Source organism: Magallana gigas, chromosome 9 (genome assembly GCF_963853765.1).
Source record: "Magallana gigas chromosome 9, xbMagGiga1.1, whole genome shotgun sequence".
NCBI lineage: Eukaryota > Metazoa > Mollusca > Bivalvia > Ostreida > Ostreidae > Magallana > Magallana gigas.
Window position 1 is genome coordinate 20,955,783 of NC_088861.1, and position 21,892 is coordinate 20,977,674.

At 34.5% G+C, this 21,892-nt stretch overlaps 1 protein-coding gene and 1 long non-coding RNA gene across 10 annotated transcripts in view; one reads left to right on the plus strand and one right to left on the minus strand.

Moving 5' to 3' along the window:
• The window catches only part of LOC105328367 (peptidyl-prolyl cis-trans isomerase G), a 159,642-nt gene that overhangs the window by 55,714 nt on the left and 82,036 nt on the right, over window positions 1–21,892 (plus strand). For all 9 annotated transcript variants that reach the window (XM_034475580.2, XM_034475573.2, XM_034475582.2 and 6 more), the window contains 2 exons: window positions 4,578–4,884; window positions 20,687–20,777. In XM_034475580.2, the coding sequence (XP_034331471.2) occupies window positions 4,578–4,884; window positions 20,687–20,777 (398 nt within the window). The remainder of the gene's footprint in view (window positions 1–4,577; window positions 4,885–20,686; window positions 20,778–21,892) is intronic.
• On the minus strand, window positions 16,325–18,319 carry LOC136271788 (uncharacterized). Its single transcript, XR_010709786.1, has 3 exons — window positions 17,946–18,319; window positions 17,582–17,645; window positions 16,325–16,521 (listed from the first exon to the last, which is right to left on the minus strand). It is a non-coding gene; the product is annotated as an uncharacterized lncRNA (long non-coding RNA).

Consider the following 21,892-nt stretch of genomic DNA (forward strand, 5'->3'; position numbering starts at 1 on the left):
CTCGCCAAACTTATCGAAAGCATCGGAAGTTTACATATAAGTGACGTAAGTTATATTCATTAGTAAGAGATGTTCCAAAAACGTATGATCAGTCTAGAGAGAGCCAAAAACCTGCAAAAAAATCCTCTTGATTTATCGTATGCATTCGGATCTCCTCAGTGATTACCCAGAATAGTTTGCATTAACTTCGTTGCTTTTGTACGAAATTTATCATGTTTTTGCAATTTCCCCTGTCAACTTTTACCGGTCATTTGGACTGACAGGCAACCTCAAGTAATCGGTCCTTGGTTATTTTAATCGGTCTTGCCGACAGGACCAAAAGATTTCAAGAACTCTGAATGCCTCTTGAAATCAAAAGAAAATGAGTAATTTCAGGGATTTATAACTTATTCTGCAATCAAACAAATTAATGTTATACTAATTTTGGCACCTGTGGGGGCATTTGTGGCGTTACCACAAATCAAGTAACAATTTTTTATATGTTAATGCTAACTTTCATATGTTAATACTAGTTTACTTCACAACATATACAATAAGAGACATCCTATGCTCATTTAGTCAACCAGACAAGTTGATTAAACAGTTTTAATGATTATTGATAGTGTCACAGGATAGATTTGGGTGGTACTAGGTAATTTTTCTGGAACAGCATCAACTGTGTGCAGAACGAATGGGGTGAGGGTTCTTATGTTGGCATAAAAGGTACAAGGTACATGTATAGGTGAGGTGCACTGTAGGCAGTAAGGTGAAAAAAGAATACGTACGTTTCAATTCCAGAGAAATAAAACTATGACGATAGATTCCATGCAAACAAAGTTTAGGGGGGTATATTGGAATCACCTTGTTTATTCATCTGTCAGCTAGTCCATCTGTCTGCATGTAGACACAGTTTTGTCCCCCTTATAGAATTTCTTACTATTGCACAAAATCGTCTGAAAATTTGTACATATGTTATACATCATCTGATTCAGAAGATGTGTACCTGCAAGTTTTATTAAGATATGACCAGATTTAATGATATGTATATCAATTAATGGCTTTTAATTAACAGTGTACCCTACCTCTTTTAGAAATATCCCGCTATAAAACATCAATTGATGTATAAATCCTTGAATTTTCAAATCCGTCTGCTTGTAGCTCCCATCAAAAGTGCGTCATCATTGGGCGGAAGTGACGTAGTGTATGCAAAACAACTCGATGATAATCCGGTATAATTCCGGATTAAAAATAAGTTAATCATTTACAATTGGTTTAAATATAACATTCTGCACAACTTTTATTCTACATGTCTTAACAAAATATTTTTTGTTTAAAAGATACACAGAAAAATGTCTAAATTTTTGCACTTTTTGGAATCCTATTTTTTGACCCCCTACCTTTTTCTAAATAAAAAACGTAATCCAAAAACAAAAACGATGTGCACAACTTCAATGTCTCTATTATTCAAATTCGTTGGATTCCCATAACCTGCTATCATAGTCTCGGAGCCTTTGTCTGGAGACCGAAGGCCCTAAAAAATTTTAAAAGGGGGATAACTCGTTAACGGAAGAGGAATTTTAAAGTTCATGAAACGTTTTAGATAGTGTTTTGTAATGTCTATAATGAGCCCTGAAAATCTGAGCAAAAACCGTTCAGAAATGAGCAAGATATGAAGCCTCAAAGTTCGCGTCTAGGAAGAAAAAAAAGAAGAAAGAAAAATAAGAATAATCTTACAAGCACAATAATAGTAAGGTGTTCCGTTGGAAGCGGAAGACCTTAATGAGTCAAACGGGAAAAAAATAAGCAATTTGGGGGGGGGGGGGGGGAAATATGTTTAATATAAAAATTTAAATCAGTAAATATGAACAAATGCATCATCAGGCAAACTTTACCTCGGGATCTGTTGATCACTATTTTTTTTTTTCTGGGCTTGAATCCGAGTTGCCTGGGCACATGTCCATGACTCTAACGAATGAGCTACAATTGGACTTCACAGGATTTGATACTTTGACTACTGAGCTTTGATGGTATTGATAGTACAATTTCCCAAAACATTAAAATTGCCATCTTATGACATATCATAAAATAAAATAATCCTTGATATAATGAGACACCTAAATATGAAACAATGAATTTCTCACTGTGCAAGACAAAATACAAGCTGGACAACATTTATCTAATTTGAATGATGAAATATGATGATTAAGGGTGAAACTTTTGTATATTAAATATTGCACATGCAGCATCCAAAGATTCAAAACATCAAGATTAATCAGGATTCTCGCATCAAAATTTATCAGTAATCTTCATCTTACACATGCAAGTATGATTACACTAGGTAGGGCTGTCACGAGTACCCGAAATAACCGAGAACCGCGGAACAATTTGTTCGGTTCGGTTTCAGTTCTGTTTTTTCCGGATTTCTGTTCAGTTCCGATTTGTGTAAAAGAATTCATATTCTATGAAAAGTATCGTTGAAATTGAAAGGCTCAATAGTGTGGACTTGTTGTTTTTAATAAACATTGACATGTATACCATTATTACTGGCCATGTATACCGATGATTATTCACTCATCCTTAATAAGATTACATTATGCAATTTACCTGTGTATAAAGGAGAATTACTAGTTCAACTAGAACTTTTTTTTGTCTTCAACAAAACACAAGGGCTTTTCGACATCCCCTTTTTGATTGAAAATGTCAGGTAAAATCATATCTTTTTTTTTTTTAGGGTATTTCGTCTTCAGCGGAAGACCCTACTATTATTCTATTGTTTCTTTTTCACTTTTCTTATTATTCTTTTTATTCTTTTTTTGTCTTACAAATTTTGTGCAGGCGAATTCTCGAAGATGGCTCATTCGATTTTCTTCAAATTTTGAGGGTTGATGTGTCGGTATTTGAAGTGTGTACCGCCGTTTCAATTTTTTGATAATCACTTCCGGTCGGAAGTTATCGTCCGTTTACGATTTTTAAAAGTCAATTTTGTCGGCTAGAGATCCAAATAACGAATAAAGATATAGGGCTGAAATTTTCAGTGAAGATAGACAGCCACTTAACCTGTTGCAACATGGTCATAAAATCGTCCGCCGTCACTTCCGGTCGTCACCGGAAGGAAAGATAAAAAATCGGTTTTTTCAACTTTTTGCTTTATATATATTTTTCTAACGGGTTGATAGAGACTCTTTTACTGATTAAAAATATGTAATTTTTTAAAAAATCGATTGATGCGTTCCCGAGATATTAAGCATCAAATTCCTGAAGTGAGAGTCCGATTAGCTCAGTCGTTACAGTGGTGGACATGTGCCCAGGCGACCTGGGTTCAAGCCCTGGGTGCCGAAATTTTTTTTCCCTAATTTTTTTGGTGTTAATTAACAATTTAGTCTTAAAAGTAAAGGATTTTATCTCATTTACTCAAAAATCGGACGGAAGACCCACTCGTTGCTCACAACGAGAACGATCTAGTTTATTTGCAAATTCTTCACCACCTTGGTATAAATTATCAGTTGTTTAAAATAGGAATATATAGAGTAAATCTTTAAAAATCTTCTTCTCAAAAACTAATCAGCCAGGAAAGTTGAAACTTGTGTGGAAGCATCCTCAGGTAGTGTAGATTCAAAGTTGTGAAAATAATGAAATCCCCTGGAGTAGAGTGGGGCCTCAATGGATGGGGGGGGGGGGTCAAAGTTTTACATAGGAATATGTAGAGTAAATCTTTGAAATTTTCTTCTCAGAAACTAATCAGCCAGATGATTCTTTATAATTGTTAAGACTTTGGCCCAGGACAATTCTTTGGCCTCACAAGAAGGTTCAGAGTTTGATGTAGATTTATATCCCATATAAAAACAATTGCTGAGGATCTTTTTGAGAACTGCAATACTCAACATGTGATATGACTATAAAATCATCCTGTTAGATATGGGACTAATGATTATAAACATTAGAATATCCAGGGGAAAAATGGATTTTATTTATACAGGATCTATATGTATTATTGTACATTGTCTAGATAGTTTGTATTATCTGATTTTATCATACCTATTGTTCCTCAGATGAGCGATGTGGCCCATGGGCCTCTTGTCTGGATTAAATAATTGTGAGATTAAATTAGGAAAGCCAGATGTCAAATCCATGCAAAATAGTGTGGGGAAATATGCGTGGTTACCGAAAACAGCATTACCTACAACTCGAAAATACACGAGCATATCATTAAGTCTTTACTCCTTTAAAATCATAAATAATATTTACTTTCATTGTTAACATATTTGATTTATCAAGTTTTCTGTAAACATTTATTGAAATAAGCATCAATATATATCTTCAAACGAAAAACATGTATTGAAAATAGGTAAACTTATTTTTTATAACTATCAAGAAAAGAACTTCATAATGAAAACATAAAGAAAAAATAAACTTTTGAAGTTACAAAAAATGAATTAATTTGAAAGTTGACTCGAACCGAACCGAAAAACCTGAAACCTAAATGAAAATTTTATGACCCGACCCACCCGAACATTTTTGGAACCGTGACAGCCCTAACACTAGGTATTTATTAAATAAAATTAAAAATAAAAGTTTCACAGTACGCAAATATTTTACAGGCAGCGTAAATTATATGATGAGGAACGACACATGAGGACTCTACAAATGGAAGCTATCCGCTGTTTATGGAAGGAAGTGCAGTCGTTACAAAACTGGAAGTCTGAGGTCTTGAACTCTCAGCAGTTCCGAAACACAATGGACTCCAATCATCAAGATGACAGTTATAATTATAGCCAGGAAATACAGACCACCCTTGAAAGAATGGGTAATTACCCTGGAGACAGTGGAAGGATGGCATCCTTTTACTCTATGGATGAAGAAAGACAAAGGGAGCTAGAAAGGACTTGTGCAAGTTTGCAGACTCAGGTGTGTACTGATTTCTAGAAATAAATATCTTCTTGCTTCAAATTGAAATAAAAGCACCCTCCTCCTCCCCCCCACCCACCCCCCCCCCCCCAATTTTTTTTTTAATTTGTATATATTTGCATAAAATGATTCTAAAATATATTATTGTTTTTTTATATATACAAGCTGTGTCTGATTTTTTCTAACTTGTTTTCTTAACCTATTCTTTAAAATTGAAAAAAAAAAAACTACTATAGATTCCTTATTAAACACGAAGAATTAATATCCATGTAAAATCGTGACAAGCATCCTTCGCGGATTTTAAAATCTTGCCATTTTCTGAGAGTTGAAAACTAGAAGAAACAGGAGAAAACTTCCACGTTCGCGGTTTTATATTCTTGTGATTTGATACAAACCAGCAGGATCGCGGAATTAAGTACTTGCGTAATATAAGGAATTTACAGTAAACTGCATAGCTGGATATTTAGCTGAGGGATGAAAAATCTAAATTGTATTGGATGATATGTACATGAACATGGCCTTGATTCTTTTTGTTGCAGCTGAGTGGAAAACGATAACAGTGAGTGGGTATTAGGACATCATATCTCTAAATTGTGTTCTTTAGGTCAAATTTCACTGTAATTTTTATTGCAGTCCAAAAGGAGAATTTCAAATAAAAGTCTGATTTAAAGAAAAAAGCAATTGGGGAGGGTGGTCACCCTTCATCAATCTTTTCTTATGTGTCTTGTTTGGCTAGTGCTTAAAATTTCTTTTGGTTTAAATGTGGTGACAGCAACAATGGAGCCCCATGTAATTTTATAACTTAATATATTGGTTTGTCTTTTAAGGTGGTATGGGACATCTGTCGATATTTATGTGGATTAAAGTACATAATAATTGAAATACTTTCACCAGTTTAGAATTTTCAAAATTTACTATATTTAGCAAAAAAAATAGCTTTTGAAAATATTTGGAGAAGTAAAAATTGTAAAACCCCCAACGGGATTCCAACTCGATCATGACTTACAGATTTGTAGAAACCCTCTTACCCACTACGCTACTCTGATAAGTGACAATATTGGGAAAGAAACTACTTAAATAACTAGACCTGTTTTTGTCCTCAACAAAAAGGAAGGGCTTTTCGACAGCCCTTTAAACCCCTTATTAAAATTCTTAATTTTCTTAATTTTTATCTCTCAAAACAGTATTTGATAAAATGAGAACGAATAATCCCACTGACTTTATGCAATTTTTCCTCTGATCTGGTGGGTAAAGAATGTTGAAATCTGCCATGATATTTTGCAATGACAGTCAGATAGAGTAGGAATAAATTCAGAAACTTTAAAAGATAGTAGCTGTTTTGAAATTTTTTCAGCTGCTAATAAATAATCAACTGTACTCGGACCTAAGGGATTGAAACAGGTATAATGCCCAAAAATGTCTCCTAAACATCTTCCATTCATGATGCGTAATTGATTTTGTATACAAAATTCAAACAACTCTTTCCCTCTTGTGTCTAATACAGTATCATGACTTCGTCTTACTCTGGTAGTGTTATCTACAGAATATGAATCAAACAAAGGAAGGTACTTTGGGGTGTCATGCGTAATAACATCTAATTTATCTGCAGTACAAGCATTAAAATCACCACAAGTCAAGACATCACCTTTTTTAGCTCACCTGAGCTGAAAGCTCAAGTGAGCTATTCTGATCACATTTTGTCTGTCGTCTGTCTGTCCGTCTGTCCGTCTGTCCGTCTGTCCGTCCGTCCGTCCGTAAACTTTTCACATTTTCAACATCTTCTCAAGAACTACTTGGCCAATTTCAACCAAACTTGGCACAAATCATCCTTAGGCAAAGGGGATTCAAAGTTGTGAAAATTAAGGGCCATACCCGTTTTCAAGGGGAGATAATTAGAAATTAATGAAAAATTTCGAGAAATTTTCAAAAATCTTCTTCTCAAGAACCAGAAAGCCAGGAAAGCTGAAACTTGTGTGGAAGCATCCTCAGGTAGTGTAGATTCAAAGTTGTGAAATTCATGACCCCCGGGGGTAGGGTGGGGCCACAATGGGGGGTCGAAGTTTTACATAGGTATATATAGAGTAAATCTTTAAAAATCTTCTTCTCTGAAACTAAACAGCCAGGAAAGCTGAAACTTGTGTGGAAGCATCCTCAGGTAGTGTAGATTCAAAGTTGTGAAATTCATGACCCCCAAGGGTAGGGTGGGGCCACAATGGGGGGTCGAAGTTTTACATAGGAATATATAGAGTAAATCTTTAAAAATCTTCTTCTCAGAAACTAAACAGCCAGGAAAGCTGAAACTTGTGTGGAAGCATCCTCAGGTAGTGTAGATTCAAAGTTGTGAAATTCATGACCCCCAGGGTAGGGTGGGGCCACAATGGGGGGGTCGAAGTTTTACATAGGAATATATAGAGTAAATCTTTAAAAATCATCTGCTCAGAAACTAAACAGCCAGGAAAGCTGAAACTTGTGTGGAAGCATCCTCAGGTAGTGTAGATTCAAAGTTGTGAAAATCATGATCCCAGGGGGTAGGGTGAGGCCACATTGGGGGGGTGTTAAAATTTTACATAGAAATATATAGAGTAAATCTTTGAAAATCTTCTTCTCAGAAACTAATCAGCCAGGAAAGGTGAAACTGTTGTTGAAGCATCCTCAGGTAGTGTAGATTCAAAGTTGTGAAAACCATGATCCCTGGGGGTAGGGTGGGGCACAATGGGGGGTCGAAGTTTTACATAGGAATATATAGAGTAAATCTTTAAAAATCTTCTTCTCAGAAACTAATCAGCCAGGAAAATTGAAACTTGTGTGGAAGTATCCTCAGGTAGTGTAGATTTAAAGTTGTGAAAATCATGATCCCTGGGGGTAGTGTGAGGCCACATGGAGGGGGGGTGTTAAAGTTGTACATAGGAATATATAAAGTAAATCTTTAAAAATCTTCTTCTCAGAAACTAATCAGCAAGATGATTCTTTATCATTGTTAAAACTTTGGCTCCAGGACAATTCTTCGGCCTCACAAGAAGGTTCAGAGTTTGATGTAGCTAAATATCCCATATATAAACAATTGTAAAGGATCTTTTTGAGAACTGCAATACTCAACATGTGATATGACTATAGAATTGAAGCAGGCAGCTATTTTTTAATTAGAATCTTTTTGTATTACTGTATTGAGTTATTGCCCTTGATTTATTGATTCTTGATTATTTTAATTAATGCATCCACTGTTAACCAATTATTGTGATGATTATTTTTATACAATAATAAATATTCAATGTATATAAGTTGTTCTGCATAAGAAGTTTTGGGTAAGGCCAGATTATTTTGTTTATTTTTGATTTCCAATTTTTAGATACTATGAATTATTTTAGGTTGACACATATATAGGGACAGTGTCTATTGCATTTCGATGAGCGACTGTTTGGGGTTAAACTTGAACAGGTATGGATAGATTGAGTGTGTGAACATCCTTGCTCTATCTAATCTAAGTGTTTTCTAACCTTCGATACAAAGTTTGGGTCATTCCTGCACTGTATCGCATTAATACAAGTGTGCAGTCACATCTGCTTGTATTGGTGGTGGTAGCGGCGGAGCACTAATGTATGGTCATCCATGCTGGTGTTCAGGCCTTTCTAGCGCAAGTGTGCGGCACTCCCTGCTTGCGTTAGGTTGAGCTGTTGGTGCAAGTGTGCGGTCATCCCTGCTTGCGTAAACGTTGGTACCTGTTGAGTTGCGTAGGTGTGCGGTCATCCCTGCCTGCGTAACTTTGAGTCCCTATATATGTGCAGGAGCGGTGATTAAAGTCTGCTCTTGTAAATATTGGCAGCAATCAGGGCTATCCGAGTTCCAAGGGGGAAAAATGGATTTTACTTATACAGGATCTACATGTATTATTGTACATTGTCCAGATTGTTTGTTTTATGACTCCATGTAGCTGACTTTATCATACCTATTGTTCCTCAGGTGAGCGATGTGGCCCATGGGCCTCTTGTCTTTGTAATACAAAAGATCTTTCTCAATTAATTCCTATATGTCATATGGTAAATGTCTAGGAGAAGGTAGAGTTGGCAGTGGGCATATATAAATCACATAAGTAGAGGTCTGAATGCAGATGGAAATGATTCTTATCAAAGAAGATGGGGGAATAAGATGGCGCAAATGCCCATTCGGTTTAGTCGTAAAATACAATTTTGAATTTATTTTTTCCCAATTAAATCTATTCAACTATATTTTAATACGAGTTTGCCAAAGCACAATGTCTAACTATATTCAGTTTTTAATATATTTTACAAAAAATACGAAAAAAAAATATTGCCTGAAATTCTGGTGGTATCGAACCCATACCATAAAAACCCTAGATATATATAAGGTTAGCTTATGTCAGGAACTCTAGCCACTGAGCCATTTCAGACACAACAAAGTATGCTATTTAAATATTATGTGTTACTTTGGCTACGAATTTACGGATTTGTGTTGTTTTTAGCTCACCTGAGCCAAAGGCTCAAGTGAGCTTTTCTGATCACAATTTGTCCGTTGTCTGTCGTTGTCGTCGTTGTCGTTGTTAACTTTTCACATTTTCATCTTCTTCTCAAGAACCACTGGGCAGATTTCAACCAAATTTGGCACAAAGCACCACTAGGTGAAGATGATTCAAGTTTGTTCAAATAAAGGGCCACGCCCTCTTTAAAGGGGAGATAATTGAGAATTATTGAAAATTTGTTGGTATTTTTCAAAAATCTTCTTCTCAAAAACTATTCGGCCTGAAAAGCTAAAACTTGTGTGGAGGCATCCTCAGGTAGTGTAGATTTAAGTTTGTTCAAATCATGGTCCCCGGGGCTAGGGTGGGGCCACAATTGGGGGATCAAGTTTTACATAGGAATATATAGAGAAAATCTATAAAAATCTTCTTCTCAAAAACTTTTTGGCCAGGAAAGCTCAAATTTGAGTGGAAGCATCCTCAGATAGTGTAGATTCAAGTTTGTTCAAATCATGGTCCCCGGGGCTAGGGTGGGGCCACAATTTGGGGATCAAGTTTTACATAGGAATATATAGAGAAAATCTATAAAAATCTTCTTCTCAAAAACTTTTTGGCCAGGAAAGCTCAAATTTGAGTGGAAGCATCCTCAGATAGTGTAGATTCAAGTTTGTTCAAATCATGGTCCCCGGGGGTAGGGTGGGGCCACAATAGGGGGATGAATTTTTACATAGGAATATATAGAGAAAATCTTAAAAAATCTTCTTCTCAAAAACTATTAGGCCAGAAAAGCTCAAATTATAATGGAATCATCTTCAGGTAGTGTTGATTCAAGCTCGTTCAAATCATGGTCCCCGGGGGTAGGGTGGGGCCAAAATGGGGGGATCAAGTTTTACATAGGAATATATAAAGAAAATCTTCTTCTCAAAAACTATTAGGCCAGGAAAGCTCAAATTATAATGGAATCATCTTAAGGTAGTGTAGATCCAAGTTTGTTCAAATCATGGTCCCTGGGGGTAGGGCGGGGCCACAATTGGGGGATCAAGTTTAACATAGGAATATATAGAGAAAATCTTTTCAAAAACTATTTGACCAAGAAACCTCAAATTGGCAGGTAACCATCCTCAGATAATGTAGATTCAAGTTTGTTCAAATCATGGTCCCTGTGGGTGGGGCAGGGCCACAATTGGGGGATACATTTTTATATAGAGAGAAAATCTTTAAAAATCTTCTTCTCAAAAACTATTAATCCAGAAAAGCTCAATTAGGCCAGGAAGCACCCTCAGATAGTGTAGATTCAATTTTGTTCAAATCATGGTCCCTGGGGATATGGTGGGGCCACAATTGGGGGATCAAGTTTTACATAGGAATATATAGAGAAAATCTTTAAAAATATTCTTCTCAAAAACTATTTGACCAAGGAAGCTCAAATTGGCGGGTAACCATCCTCAGATAATGTAGATTCAAGTTTGTTCAAATCATGGTCCCCGGGGGTATGGCGGGGCCACATGGGGGATATATTTTTATACATAGAGAAAATCTCTAAAAAATCTTCTTCTCAAAACTATTAGGCCAGGAAAGCCCAAATCTGAGTGGAAGCATTTCCAAATTGTATAGATTCAAGTTTTTTAAAATAATATTCCAGTGGTATGGTGAGGCCACAGTGGGGGATGAATTTTTACATAGGAATATATAGAGAAAATCTTTAAAAATCTTCTTTTTAAAGACCATTTGGCCAGAAAAGCTTTAACTTATGTAGAGGCATCCTCGGGTATTGTAAATTTAAAATCACAGTCCCTAGTGGTAGGGCGGGTCCGTGATGGCGGTTTGAATTTTTACATAGGAATATATAGAGAAAAATCTTTAAAAATATTCTGGGAAAGTTTTTCGGTCCAAAACTCAGTACTTAGTGTGAAAGCACAGGTTATGCAGATATAAGTTTGATGAAACCATGATACTCTAGAGAAAAGTGGGGCCACAAAATGGGGGGGGGGGGGGGGGGAGGTATATAGGAATAGAGAAAAATCTTCTTACAGGTACAACAACAAAAGGGGCTTGGTATTTACCAAAAGAAAGAGGTGGATAAAAATTGGCAGATTTTCAATTTTTTTAGCAAGATCTACTGTACTTAGTTGTCAAGATATTTTGAAACTGTAATGCTAATTTGATCAGAATTAAGGCAATTGTCGCTCAGGTGAGCGATGTGGCCCCTGGGCCTCTTGTTTTAAAACGTTCAATTGTTGGGATACAAAATAATATTTTTAACGTATAGTGGGTCATCTCTCCACGTTTTTGTTGATTGAATTCGGTTTGTTTTTCATTAGACCTTAATTAGACTATGAGAAAAATATGGAGCCCAGACCCACTCTATAAAGAAAATGCCTCAAAGTTCTAAAAAGGGACACTATTTGCAGGTTTTAATGCGTACACGTCTATTTGAGTCCACATATTCTGAGTATTGAACATATTTATAGGTTTAAAATCAATGATATGTTAAATATATATTGTTTTAAATGATTTTAAAAAATAGATAAGATTTATTGATATTTTAATTTGTCAGGATCTTGTCCGACTGTGTATGGGCATTTTACACGCCTTATCCACCTATCTTTTAACCACTGGTAGTCTTTACATGTAGTAGGAAGTATCTTAATGATATGATCTTTTAATTTTTTCCTTCTTAGAATAGCTAGACCTCCATAATACCTTCCATTTGATGATGTACCTACAGAAAAACAGTTGAATTGTTCAACAAACACAGGTGTGCTATATTCAATTTGAGAATTGGTGAGATATTTCCTCTTGATAAGACCATGGAGAATTTCAGAGTTTATTCTGTAAATTTCTTTGTCCATTCTTGGGGTTTTATGGGAGACTATGGTCTTTGTATTGTTCCATTTCGTTGAGATGAGGTTGGTGATTTTCACAAGTTTTTCTAGGCACTCTTCTGGAGTGTAGACTTTATATCGTTGGTAAATGTATGAAGTAAAATAACATCAGGTCTGGTTTCACTCATTTCAATTTTGGATGTTGTTTCGTCTAGAGTGTATGCAGTGTCTTTAGTAACATCTACGTACTTTGATAGTTTTTCTGGTCTTATTCCACTGATGTTGGAAGTTCCTAGTAATAAAGCTGTGGGCTTTCTAGGTTCCTGATTACTGGTAGTTTCCTTCAAGTCTTCATTACGTTTCTTGTAGGTCATAATCATGTCATCAGCGGTCGCTTCTTTCTGACTGAAAATGCCGAAACTGCTTGATAGTTGGGATTTAAAAGAGAGGTTCTTTTCAAATTTGGAACAACATTTTTCTGTTAGCAATTTGTAGCCTGTCATCAGCTTTTCAAATTCACCATTTTGTTGACAGAGCTTTTGCAACTTTTCATTATCCTCAGTGAGTGATCTAATATTTGTCTCTAGTGTGATATGTGTGGATTTTCTTTTCATTCTATCCGTTTTAGTTGAGATTGAAGTTTTGATATTTCTATAGCTGTCTCAAATTTCTCTGTTTGTAATGAGGTATTGACTGTTTGTAACTGTTTAATTAACATGTCCCTGTAGCTTTTTGACTTCAGATTGAGTATCAACTTTCCTCTCCTTTTTACTGATGTTTTCATCTAATTGTTGAACTGCAAGTACTGGTAGTTGTTGTTTCAGACTATCAATGAGGGGCTGTAGGGAGGTTTCAATGGCTTTACAGAAACTGACTCCAAGCTGTTGCAGAAGACCTGTTTGGGATTTGTTCATAATAGAAAGGGCATCTGTGAATGCATTTTGAAGTAAGTTCAGATCTTTAGGTTGTTGTAACAAACTATTGGTGTCTTGACAGCTCTGAATTTAGGGGTAGTACAGTTATCACAAGTCTCCCCTGAACTCTCCACATTTCCATTTTTGTAAGGTGATGTGTTTGACATTTCAATGCTTTTGATTTGAGGTTTCTGAGTCTTTTTCTTCAGTTTCAGAGTTTGAGGTTTCAATGTTTTTGACCTCAGTTTCAGAATCTGTGTAAGTGTCACCTTTGGATTTGCAAATGGAGTTGACTAGCAAGTTAAGTACTAGGAAGTCTGTTGTTGTGAATGATTGATGGCAATGACCTTGGGCCTGAACGACCCCCGTGTTGATAAAGTGTGATATTATGTACAACAACTGTTGATGTTTTACTAAGTCAATGCAAATTGAAATGTTATCTTCAATAACCGGCCACTCACTAGGCTCATCTTACCAGTTGACCGTGAAAGTATTTGTTTTTCCATAATGATCGTAGTATAAAATGTGTAAGGCCTTTATGTTCTCCTTCGTTTCACTCAACCGAACATTAAGTATTTCTATTCTAAGTATTTTATAAATAACAACAACACAGGTGTTAGAGTGAGTGAGCTATCAACCAGTTTATTCGCCGTAATATACAATCAGGCTGAATCAGCACGCGACTTTAATAGCGATGAACTGGAATTAGACCCAATAATTGTATATTTCCAAATATATCTACAAAATACAATGTAAACTTTATATATAAATACATATCAAGTATACTTCATCATACGCACATGAACCTTTAAAAAAAAAAAAAAAAATCGTGTTCGAAAGGGTTGATTGCTCTTTGATGACCTGTCTATACCTGATCGGTTCTATATATACTACAGCCAAACAACAACTTGTATAACTGTGCTAAAAGAAATAGTCTGTAAAAAATACAACTTACAGAAATTTATTTATGTTCTCCTTTGTTACACTCATCCGAACATAAAGTATTTCTATTCTAAGTATTTTATAAATAACAACAACACGGGTGTTAGAGTGAGTGAGCTATCAACCAGTTCGACACCAAAGGTATACTAATTATGCAATTAAGAAATTAAAGATATCATAATCCAAGATTCAAAGTAACAGATAACTTTTCGTTAACACTGTCCAAAACATATCCATCTTTTGCATTTTCTGAACGCCATCTACCATGTACTTTAAAGAGTCTGTCTGGAACATTATTATTAGCTGCTGTTGTAGCTCCCCCACTTCTCAAACTATGTAAACCATATTCTTTGAAATCAACTCCAACAATTTTAAGAGCATCTAAGAAAAGTTCTCTCGCTCTAGTATATGTCAAAGGCTTGTTTATTTTACTCAACCTGTAAACATTTTCTTTCTTAAAAGATGTGACTGCTCTGAAAATAAATTCTTATGACTTAAATACAAGACCAGTGTACGATATATATTTTTCAAGATAACTAACAGGACAGAGTTTATTTCCTGTTTTAGCTATAACGACTATGTTACTTTGTCTAAACACATCTGTTTTACTTTTTATGGCGTCGAGCGAAGCTCGAAAGCCATCTAGGGATCGTACGTCCGGAAGTTTGCAAATTTTTAAGGAGCCAAACAACTCAAATGAGTGCAAAGTTTTTTTACGTGTTTAAAGAAAAACAGATGACATACTTCAACTTCGAGCAGAACTGTACGTCAACAAAACGAGTTGGCAGATACGAAATGGTTGATGTCTTTGAAAATGTTCATATTTTATTGTAAACAATATGTCTGGGTTTCAGCAGTTCGGCGGACGAATACACTTGCACGGAGACACATACGATAGTTACATGTAGGCCTACAAAATTACTCAATTTGGTTATAAAAATATACCAGCCTGCAAAACAGATTATTTTGTATCCATATGGAATATTGACAATGCACAAAAGTTTGATCTTTTAGAAACAAAACTTCCTACATTGAGCGATAAGTATATCTACAACCAAAAGTTATCTTAAACCAACTAGTGAACTACTTTCACTTTGTAAATGGGTGCTTTCTTTTATCTACCCCTGATCTTTTCGGTCCGTGTCATTTGGACCCATGTGAATTTTAAATCAAACTGATAATAAGAGACAGTGTGTTTATCAGCAGTATACAAATTACAATATATAGAATTAAACACAATCATAATTTAAATATTTAATTCTATATGAATAGAGAGAAAAAAAATTTAACTCCTAAGATATTTCTAAACTTAGATTTTTAATTAACATTCAACATTTTTTAAGAATTAGGTGAGTCAATTTGTTATGAATTGTTATTTAATTAGTTATGTGATAAAAACATTTTTTTTTATTTTTGAAAGTTGACTAATGTATTTGTCTTTATATTTGTTTTTAAAAAGTAGGTATAATTGATACCAATTTCTAAATGAATGGTCAATAACCAAATCAGATTGATTTTTGAAAATATGAAAAAAATCACACTTAATTTCTAATATATCTACTATTTTAGTTGACTGTGTAAAATCTATATTAAATATCATTTTTGTTAAATTGACCGCCCAACTCAATTTTTATAAAATTAATCTCCAGCAAACAACAAGAAAAGTTGGTCTCATGTTAAGGACACTCATTACTAAGAGTTACAAAATCATACTTTGTTTTCAGGATTTTTTTTTTTTAATCTACAGTACCTAATGAAGGAGAACCATAAATAACAAAAATAAAAAAATATTATAATATGCATTTATGTAATAGTGGAGATTATTATGACTTTATTTAGATTTTTATTCTTCAAATTAACTTTAACTCGACGCCATTTTGGCCCTTCACAGGCCTTTGATTTCAATTTTGATTTCAATATGTGAACCAGATTGATGAAACTTAATATAACACATCTTAATATGTACAAGTTCATCGCACCTCAGAAAACCAGCATAACCCAATGGTACCATGCAAACAAGTCTGGAGTGATACAAATTTTCAACCTGAGAAAACTTATCCATAATTTTTTTCTAAAATTTCTGGTGTAATAGGTTTCTTCTTAACTATAGGTTTGCACCTTAATCTTTTTCCGCCTTCTGAAATTAAATTCACAAGACTGTTATCACATGGATTGTTACACAGGTTTATGCAATGAGGCCATTGAATACTATAGTATGCTGCATCAATAACCGCTGCTGAAGAATTGATCTGTATCAAATAAGATGAATAAACTGCGACTGTGGAGGGTAAAGCAGGTAAATCCTGAAAATCAAATGTTTTACACCAAGCCTTAAATTGAATTTCAGAAAATAAGTTCTATACTTTTTATAGGTATTTTTAGATCTGCTGTTCAGTACTATATTACCCATTCCAAACACTGTTTCCTTTAGTCTTGGATCTTGAATCTCTCTAATTTCTTTCCAATGTGAGAATGTACATGCAAGCTGAAAATATAAATAATTGAATAATGTTTAAGACTTAAGTCACAAAGAACCCATCATCAATTATAATATTATCTAATGTCACATAAAGACTAATTAAACTATCATAATACACATTACAATGCCCAATAAAGGCCAAAAAAGAAAATGCCCCATCTAGGCTGAACTAAACATAATGCCCCATCAAGGCTAAATCAAATACAATGCCCCATCAAGGCTATATCAAACACAATGCCCCATTAAGGCTAAATCAAATACAATGCCCCATCAAGGCTATATCATACACAATGCCCCATCAAGGCTATATCAAACACAATGCCCCATCAAGGCTATATCATACACAATGCCCCATTAAGGCTAAATCAAATACAATGCCCAATAAAGGATATATTAAATACAATGCTCCATCAAGGCTATATCAAACACAATGCCCAATCAAGGCTTAATCAATTATGTATATGCCCCATCAATGCTATTAAGTCAATGTGCCCCATAAAGGCTAAATCAAACACAATGCCCCATCAAGGCTTAACAGTTCATGTGCCCCATCAAGGCTTAATTAGTCATATTGCCCCATCAAGGCATAATATGATAAAATTAGGAATACCAAAGCAAAAACTTTTCAGAAATCTGTACAATCGATACGAAGTACCAACACTTTGTGAGACCCTTTCTGAAAAAACATATGAGGCTTATAATATTCCACCCATTCTTTAACAAAATCTTGAAATTTTCCAGAAAATGGTTTAACCAAAATAGGCCAAAATGTTGCTGTCGGCCACTTTGGAACAATAATAGTCCCTCTTGCTTTGCACAATTTCAAGTGATTAATTGTTCTTGCAATTAAATTAATTGGAGGTACAATCCAGTTATTACCAACTGACTAGTCAAACCCAAAAGCATCTACTCCTGCTGTATTCCAAAATCTGGTATTAATAAAATTTCTCCAATTTATTGTTATTACAATCTGCAAATAAATCATACTCATAAGGACCTCATTTCCTATTAAACAATTGAAAAATATGATCAACCACTGACCAGTCATCAAAATAAAAAATCTTACTGTAAGCATCGGCAATTTCATTCTCATATCTTGGAATCCATTCTGTCTCTAATCTAGTTTTGTTCTGCAAACAAACAGTAAAGATTGACAGTGCTAAGTTTTGTAATTCTTTGTTCATACTGCCTTTCCCTACAATTCTTACAACATTTTGCTTATCAGTGTACAGCTTAAGTTCTCTCCATGTAGAACTTTGACATCTCTGCTCGGGTGTCCACATGTAATGAACTACAGAATTAAAAGTTTTAACAGAATAACCTGCTCCTGTCGTGTTGCTTGCATCTGTATATAAAATCTGATCCCAAGATAAACATTCTGCTATAGCTATATGCATGTATCTAGACATTTTTAATATAACAAATATTACCAAGGCTAAATGAAAATGAAACAATCTTCCCTGTAACTTTAGCCAACTGTCTTGCTGTAACAGAATTTTTGTTATGAGCAACACATTTAATATCTTCCTGAAATTTTAAATATTTTTTGTCTGGTACTGCAAGAGTTCCATTGTTTGTATTCCATACAAAATCTAACCACTTAATAACTTGCTGAGGTTTAAAATCACTCTTTTCTTTATTCACTACAAAACCTGCACAATGTAAGTCTTTTTCAACTTCCAAAGCAACCTTTACACAGGTAGCATAATCTTCAGCTATACCCCATCCGTCATCTAAATAAACAATAGATTTAAATCCTTTACATCTCCAAAATTTGACCAACTTTGAGCAACTTTGTAAATAAATATGGAGCACTTGATAATCCAAAAGGGAAACATGTAAAAATAAAATATCTGGTTTTGCTTTCAAACTTCCATGAAAATCCTAGATACTTTTGATGTAATTTATGAATATTAACATGATGATACCCAGACTTTAAGTCAAATTTGTACATGAATCCGTTTTTCATAACCATTTGTTATGCATGCACAATACCTTCCATTTTAAATTTTCTTTTGTCAATACATTGATTAACGTGTCTAAGGTCTAAAATCAACCTACATTTACCTTCGAGTTAACAACTACAGTTTAAGGATTAACAACAAAAGGTTTATCTGTCTGCTCCTCAACTATTCCTGAAACCAATAACTCATTAATAGCAGACTCAACAAAATCTCTGTGCTGAAATGCAGATTTGTTATTCTTCAGCAACACTGCTATCGGCTCAGTTACAAATGGAATAATATAACCATACCGTAAAACATTCATAATAAAATCTGAAGCATGTATTTGGCTTTCCCAAAAATCTAAATGCATTTTTAAATTGCCTTTAACTTTGGATGAAGTAGAGTTATTAAATTCAAACACATTGTACATAATACAGTCTCTCACCAAGTCATTGTTAGCTGCATGATGTTGCTGGTGCTGTTTGTGAAACTGCCGTTTCCCTTTTCCGGACATTTGTTGGCCCAGTGTCCGAACTTGTTGCAGTAGAAGCAGATGTTCCGGGCTGCTGCTCCGCTACTTCCACTTGAAGATGATGCCGCCCTTCTGTACCATTGCTGAGATGATGTGAACGGCTGATAATAGGGATATCTTCCATACTCTGCTCTGGTGAAAAGATCCAAAATCCTGCCCATGCGGACGAAAAGACTGTCCTGGAAGTCCTTGTGAATCTTGTCCAGAATACACTCATAAGGCTTCCTGTTGTTGTTTCTTTTCTTTGCTCTAAAAATAGCTTGACTAAGCTTAGTAGCATCATCAGCGTCATCAGTAATAGGGTCATCTTGATATTATTGCACGACATCCCACCCACACTTGTCGGCAATACGTAAAACATGACTCAAACTAAGCCATGGATCTTGCTTATAATTCTACGATTGACGCTAAAATTTTGGTTGATCAATAGAAATGTCTTGCTTAAAGGATGATATGCTGTAACTACTTTCTGGTGCCCCTTCTTCAATGATGAATTGCATAAAATCTACACAAATTTTTTATAGTTTTTCGAACACAAGTAAATGAATACGACGTCTTTTAAACAGTTTCCATACTCCTCACACATTATAATTATGAGGATAAAAGCATTATCGGTGTTCTTAAAAAATTGTTGCAACAGAAAATCATCTTTGTTTATGGACATTTGTTTTTTTTTTTATAAAGTACAATAGAGCGACATGCCTGCCAATACATTAATTTGAATTATAGCTCTTTAACATATTTGACAACATTTTTCAGTTAAGTTTATTCTTCAATCAAGTGAGTAAGGATATAAAACGTCATACGAAATGAATTCATGCCTGGTAAACGACAATCGTTTATAATGGAGAAGGCCAATTAAATTTTTCAATCTTTTTGATTTAGGGAATTAAGAGCATCCATTCTGGTGCATTGAGGTACACTTTTCTTTTTTCACATATAGGATTTTTAAAAATAAAACGCAATAACTAGTGAGTAGTGGAGGAGGAAAATGTACCTTTATGCTCTCATGTACGGTAATTTAATCGTTTTATAAAGTGATGGGGGGGGGGGGGCTATGGAAGTTAACTGTGAACACCACTGAAAATTTAGTTATATATTTTGCATAAGACCTTAATTTCAGTAAAATTGGTATTCCTTAATTAAAGTAAATATGTCAAAGATTAAGTACCGTATTTTCCCGACGAATCGTCGATGCGGACGACTAGTCGAATTGATCATTTTTAGCCAAAATTTTAACAAAATCCTACGATACGTATACAAATAGTGACCTCCAGACCAATACTTGGGCCTTATGAGAGTTTCAAAGTTAAACATAGAAGTATTTAAGGAAAATGTTTAAAAATCATCTTCTCACAAACTACAATGCTACAATTGTGAGATTTACTATGCAAGCATCCTATAGATTCTTAATTGCTAAAATTGTGACCCCAGGATTAATACTGGAGCCCTGAGAGCAGTTTTAAGTTTAACATACAAATACATTGGTAAAATATTTTAAAAATCTAATATGAAATGAAACAAGGAACTGTTGTTGAGTGAGCGATGTGGCCTTTGGGCCTCTTGTTCCTAATAGTGGAATATTTTTATGCCGATGAGTAAACGTAATCCTTGAGGAAGCTATTTAGAAGACATTGTATTTATTTTAGAATTGAAATATATCAGCTGAAATATTTAGTGTAATATATTGCAGGTTGCCCAACTTTCCCAGGCTCTACAGTCTGTATCCAGTGTTGTGTTCCAAAGTGGCATTATGACATCAGGCATGGACTCCATTCACAGTGGTCAGTACTTGTACCCTCCCTTACTTTTCAACATAAGTGTACAATATATAGAATAAGGAAAATGAAAACTGTCATAAAATCATTAATTCTTGTCTGATCTTAAAAAAAATTGCAGGTGCAGGTTATTTTAACTTCTCACAAATAAAAAAAAATAATGTTGGTGTTGTAAAGGATTCTGCAGAATCCTTTACAACACCAACATTATTTTTTTTTATTTTTTGATTTGTGAGAAGTTATTATACCCCCGCAAACGAAGTTTAGGGGGGTATATTGGTTTCACCCTGTCCGTCTGTCTGTCAGTCTGTCTGTAGACGCAACTTTGTCCCCTCTATATAATTTTTTATTACTGCATGGAACAGTTTGGAAATTTGTACATATGTTGAACACCATCTGAAGATGTGCACCTGCAATTTTTTTTAAGATCAGACAAGATTTAATGATTTTATGACAGTTTTCATTTTCCTTATTCTATATATTGTACACTAATGTTAAAAAGTAAGGGAGGTAATCCTTACAGATTTTATTAATTAATCAATAGTATTAAAACACTCTAAAATATATTGATATAAATACATCCAGATGGAGGTTTTTTGTCTTTATGTCTTAATTAATAAAAAAAAATTATTTTTATAAGTATTCTATCAAGTGACAATGCAAAGGTTTTGTTTGTCAATGATAAATTCTTAGGAGCTAATAAGAACATCAAAGACAAGTGTGGCTGAATTCATTTGTCCCAAGGGAGCCATTATCTGAGCCATGGTTCAGATGGAGCATGTGTTTAGGGGAAATTGATAATCTGTAAAATGGGTGATGGTTTTGGGGCTATTTTAAAACTGTTTCATGTAAACCAAAAGTTCTATCATTATAAGGAAATAAATAATATAACTAGACACTTGTTGCAAAAGCAACAAAAAGGTCTTCCGTTCTGATATACATGTATCAATTTAACTGTAAGACATTGCTTCTCTTACATGCAAAAAAAAAGTTGATATGATAATTATTGTGAATGATATATCCAGACGTTACTTACATGTAAAACAACGAGAATGAAAAAGAAATCAATTTTTTAAGTACTTTCTGTGACGACCAGAAGTAACGCCGATCTAAACAAAAAT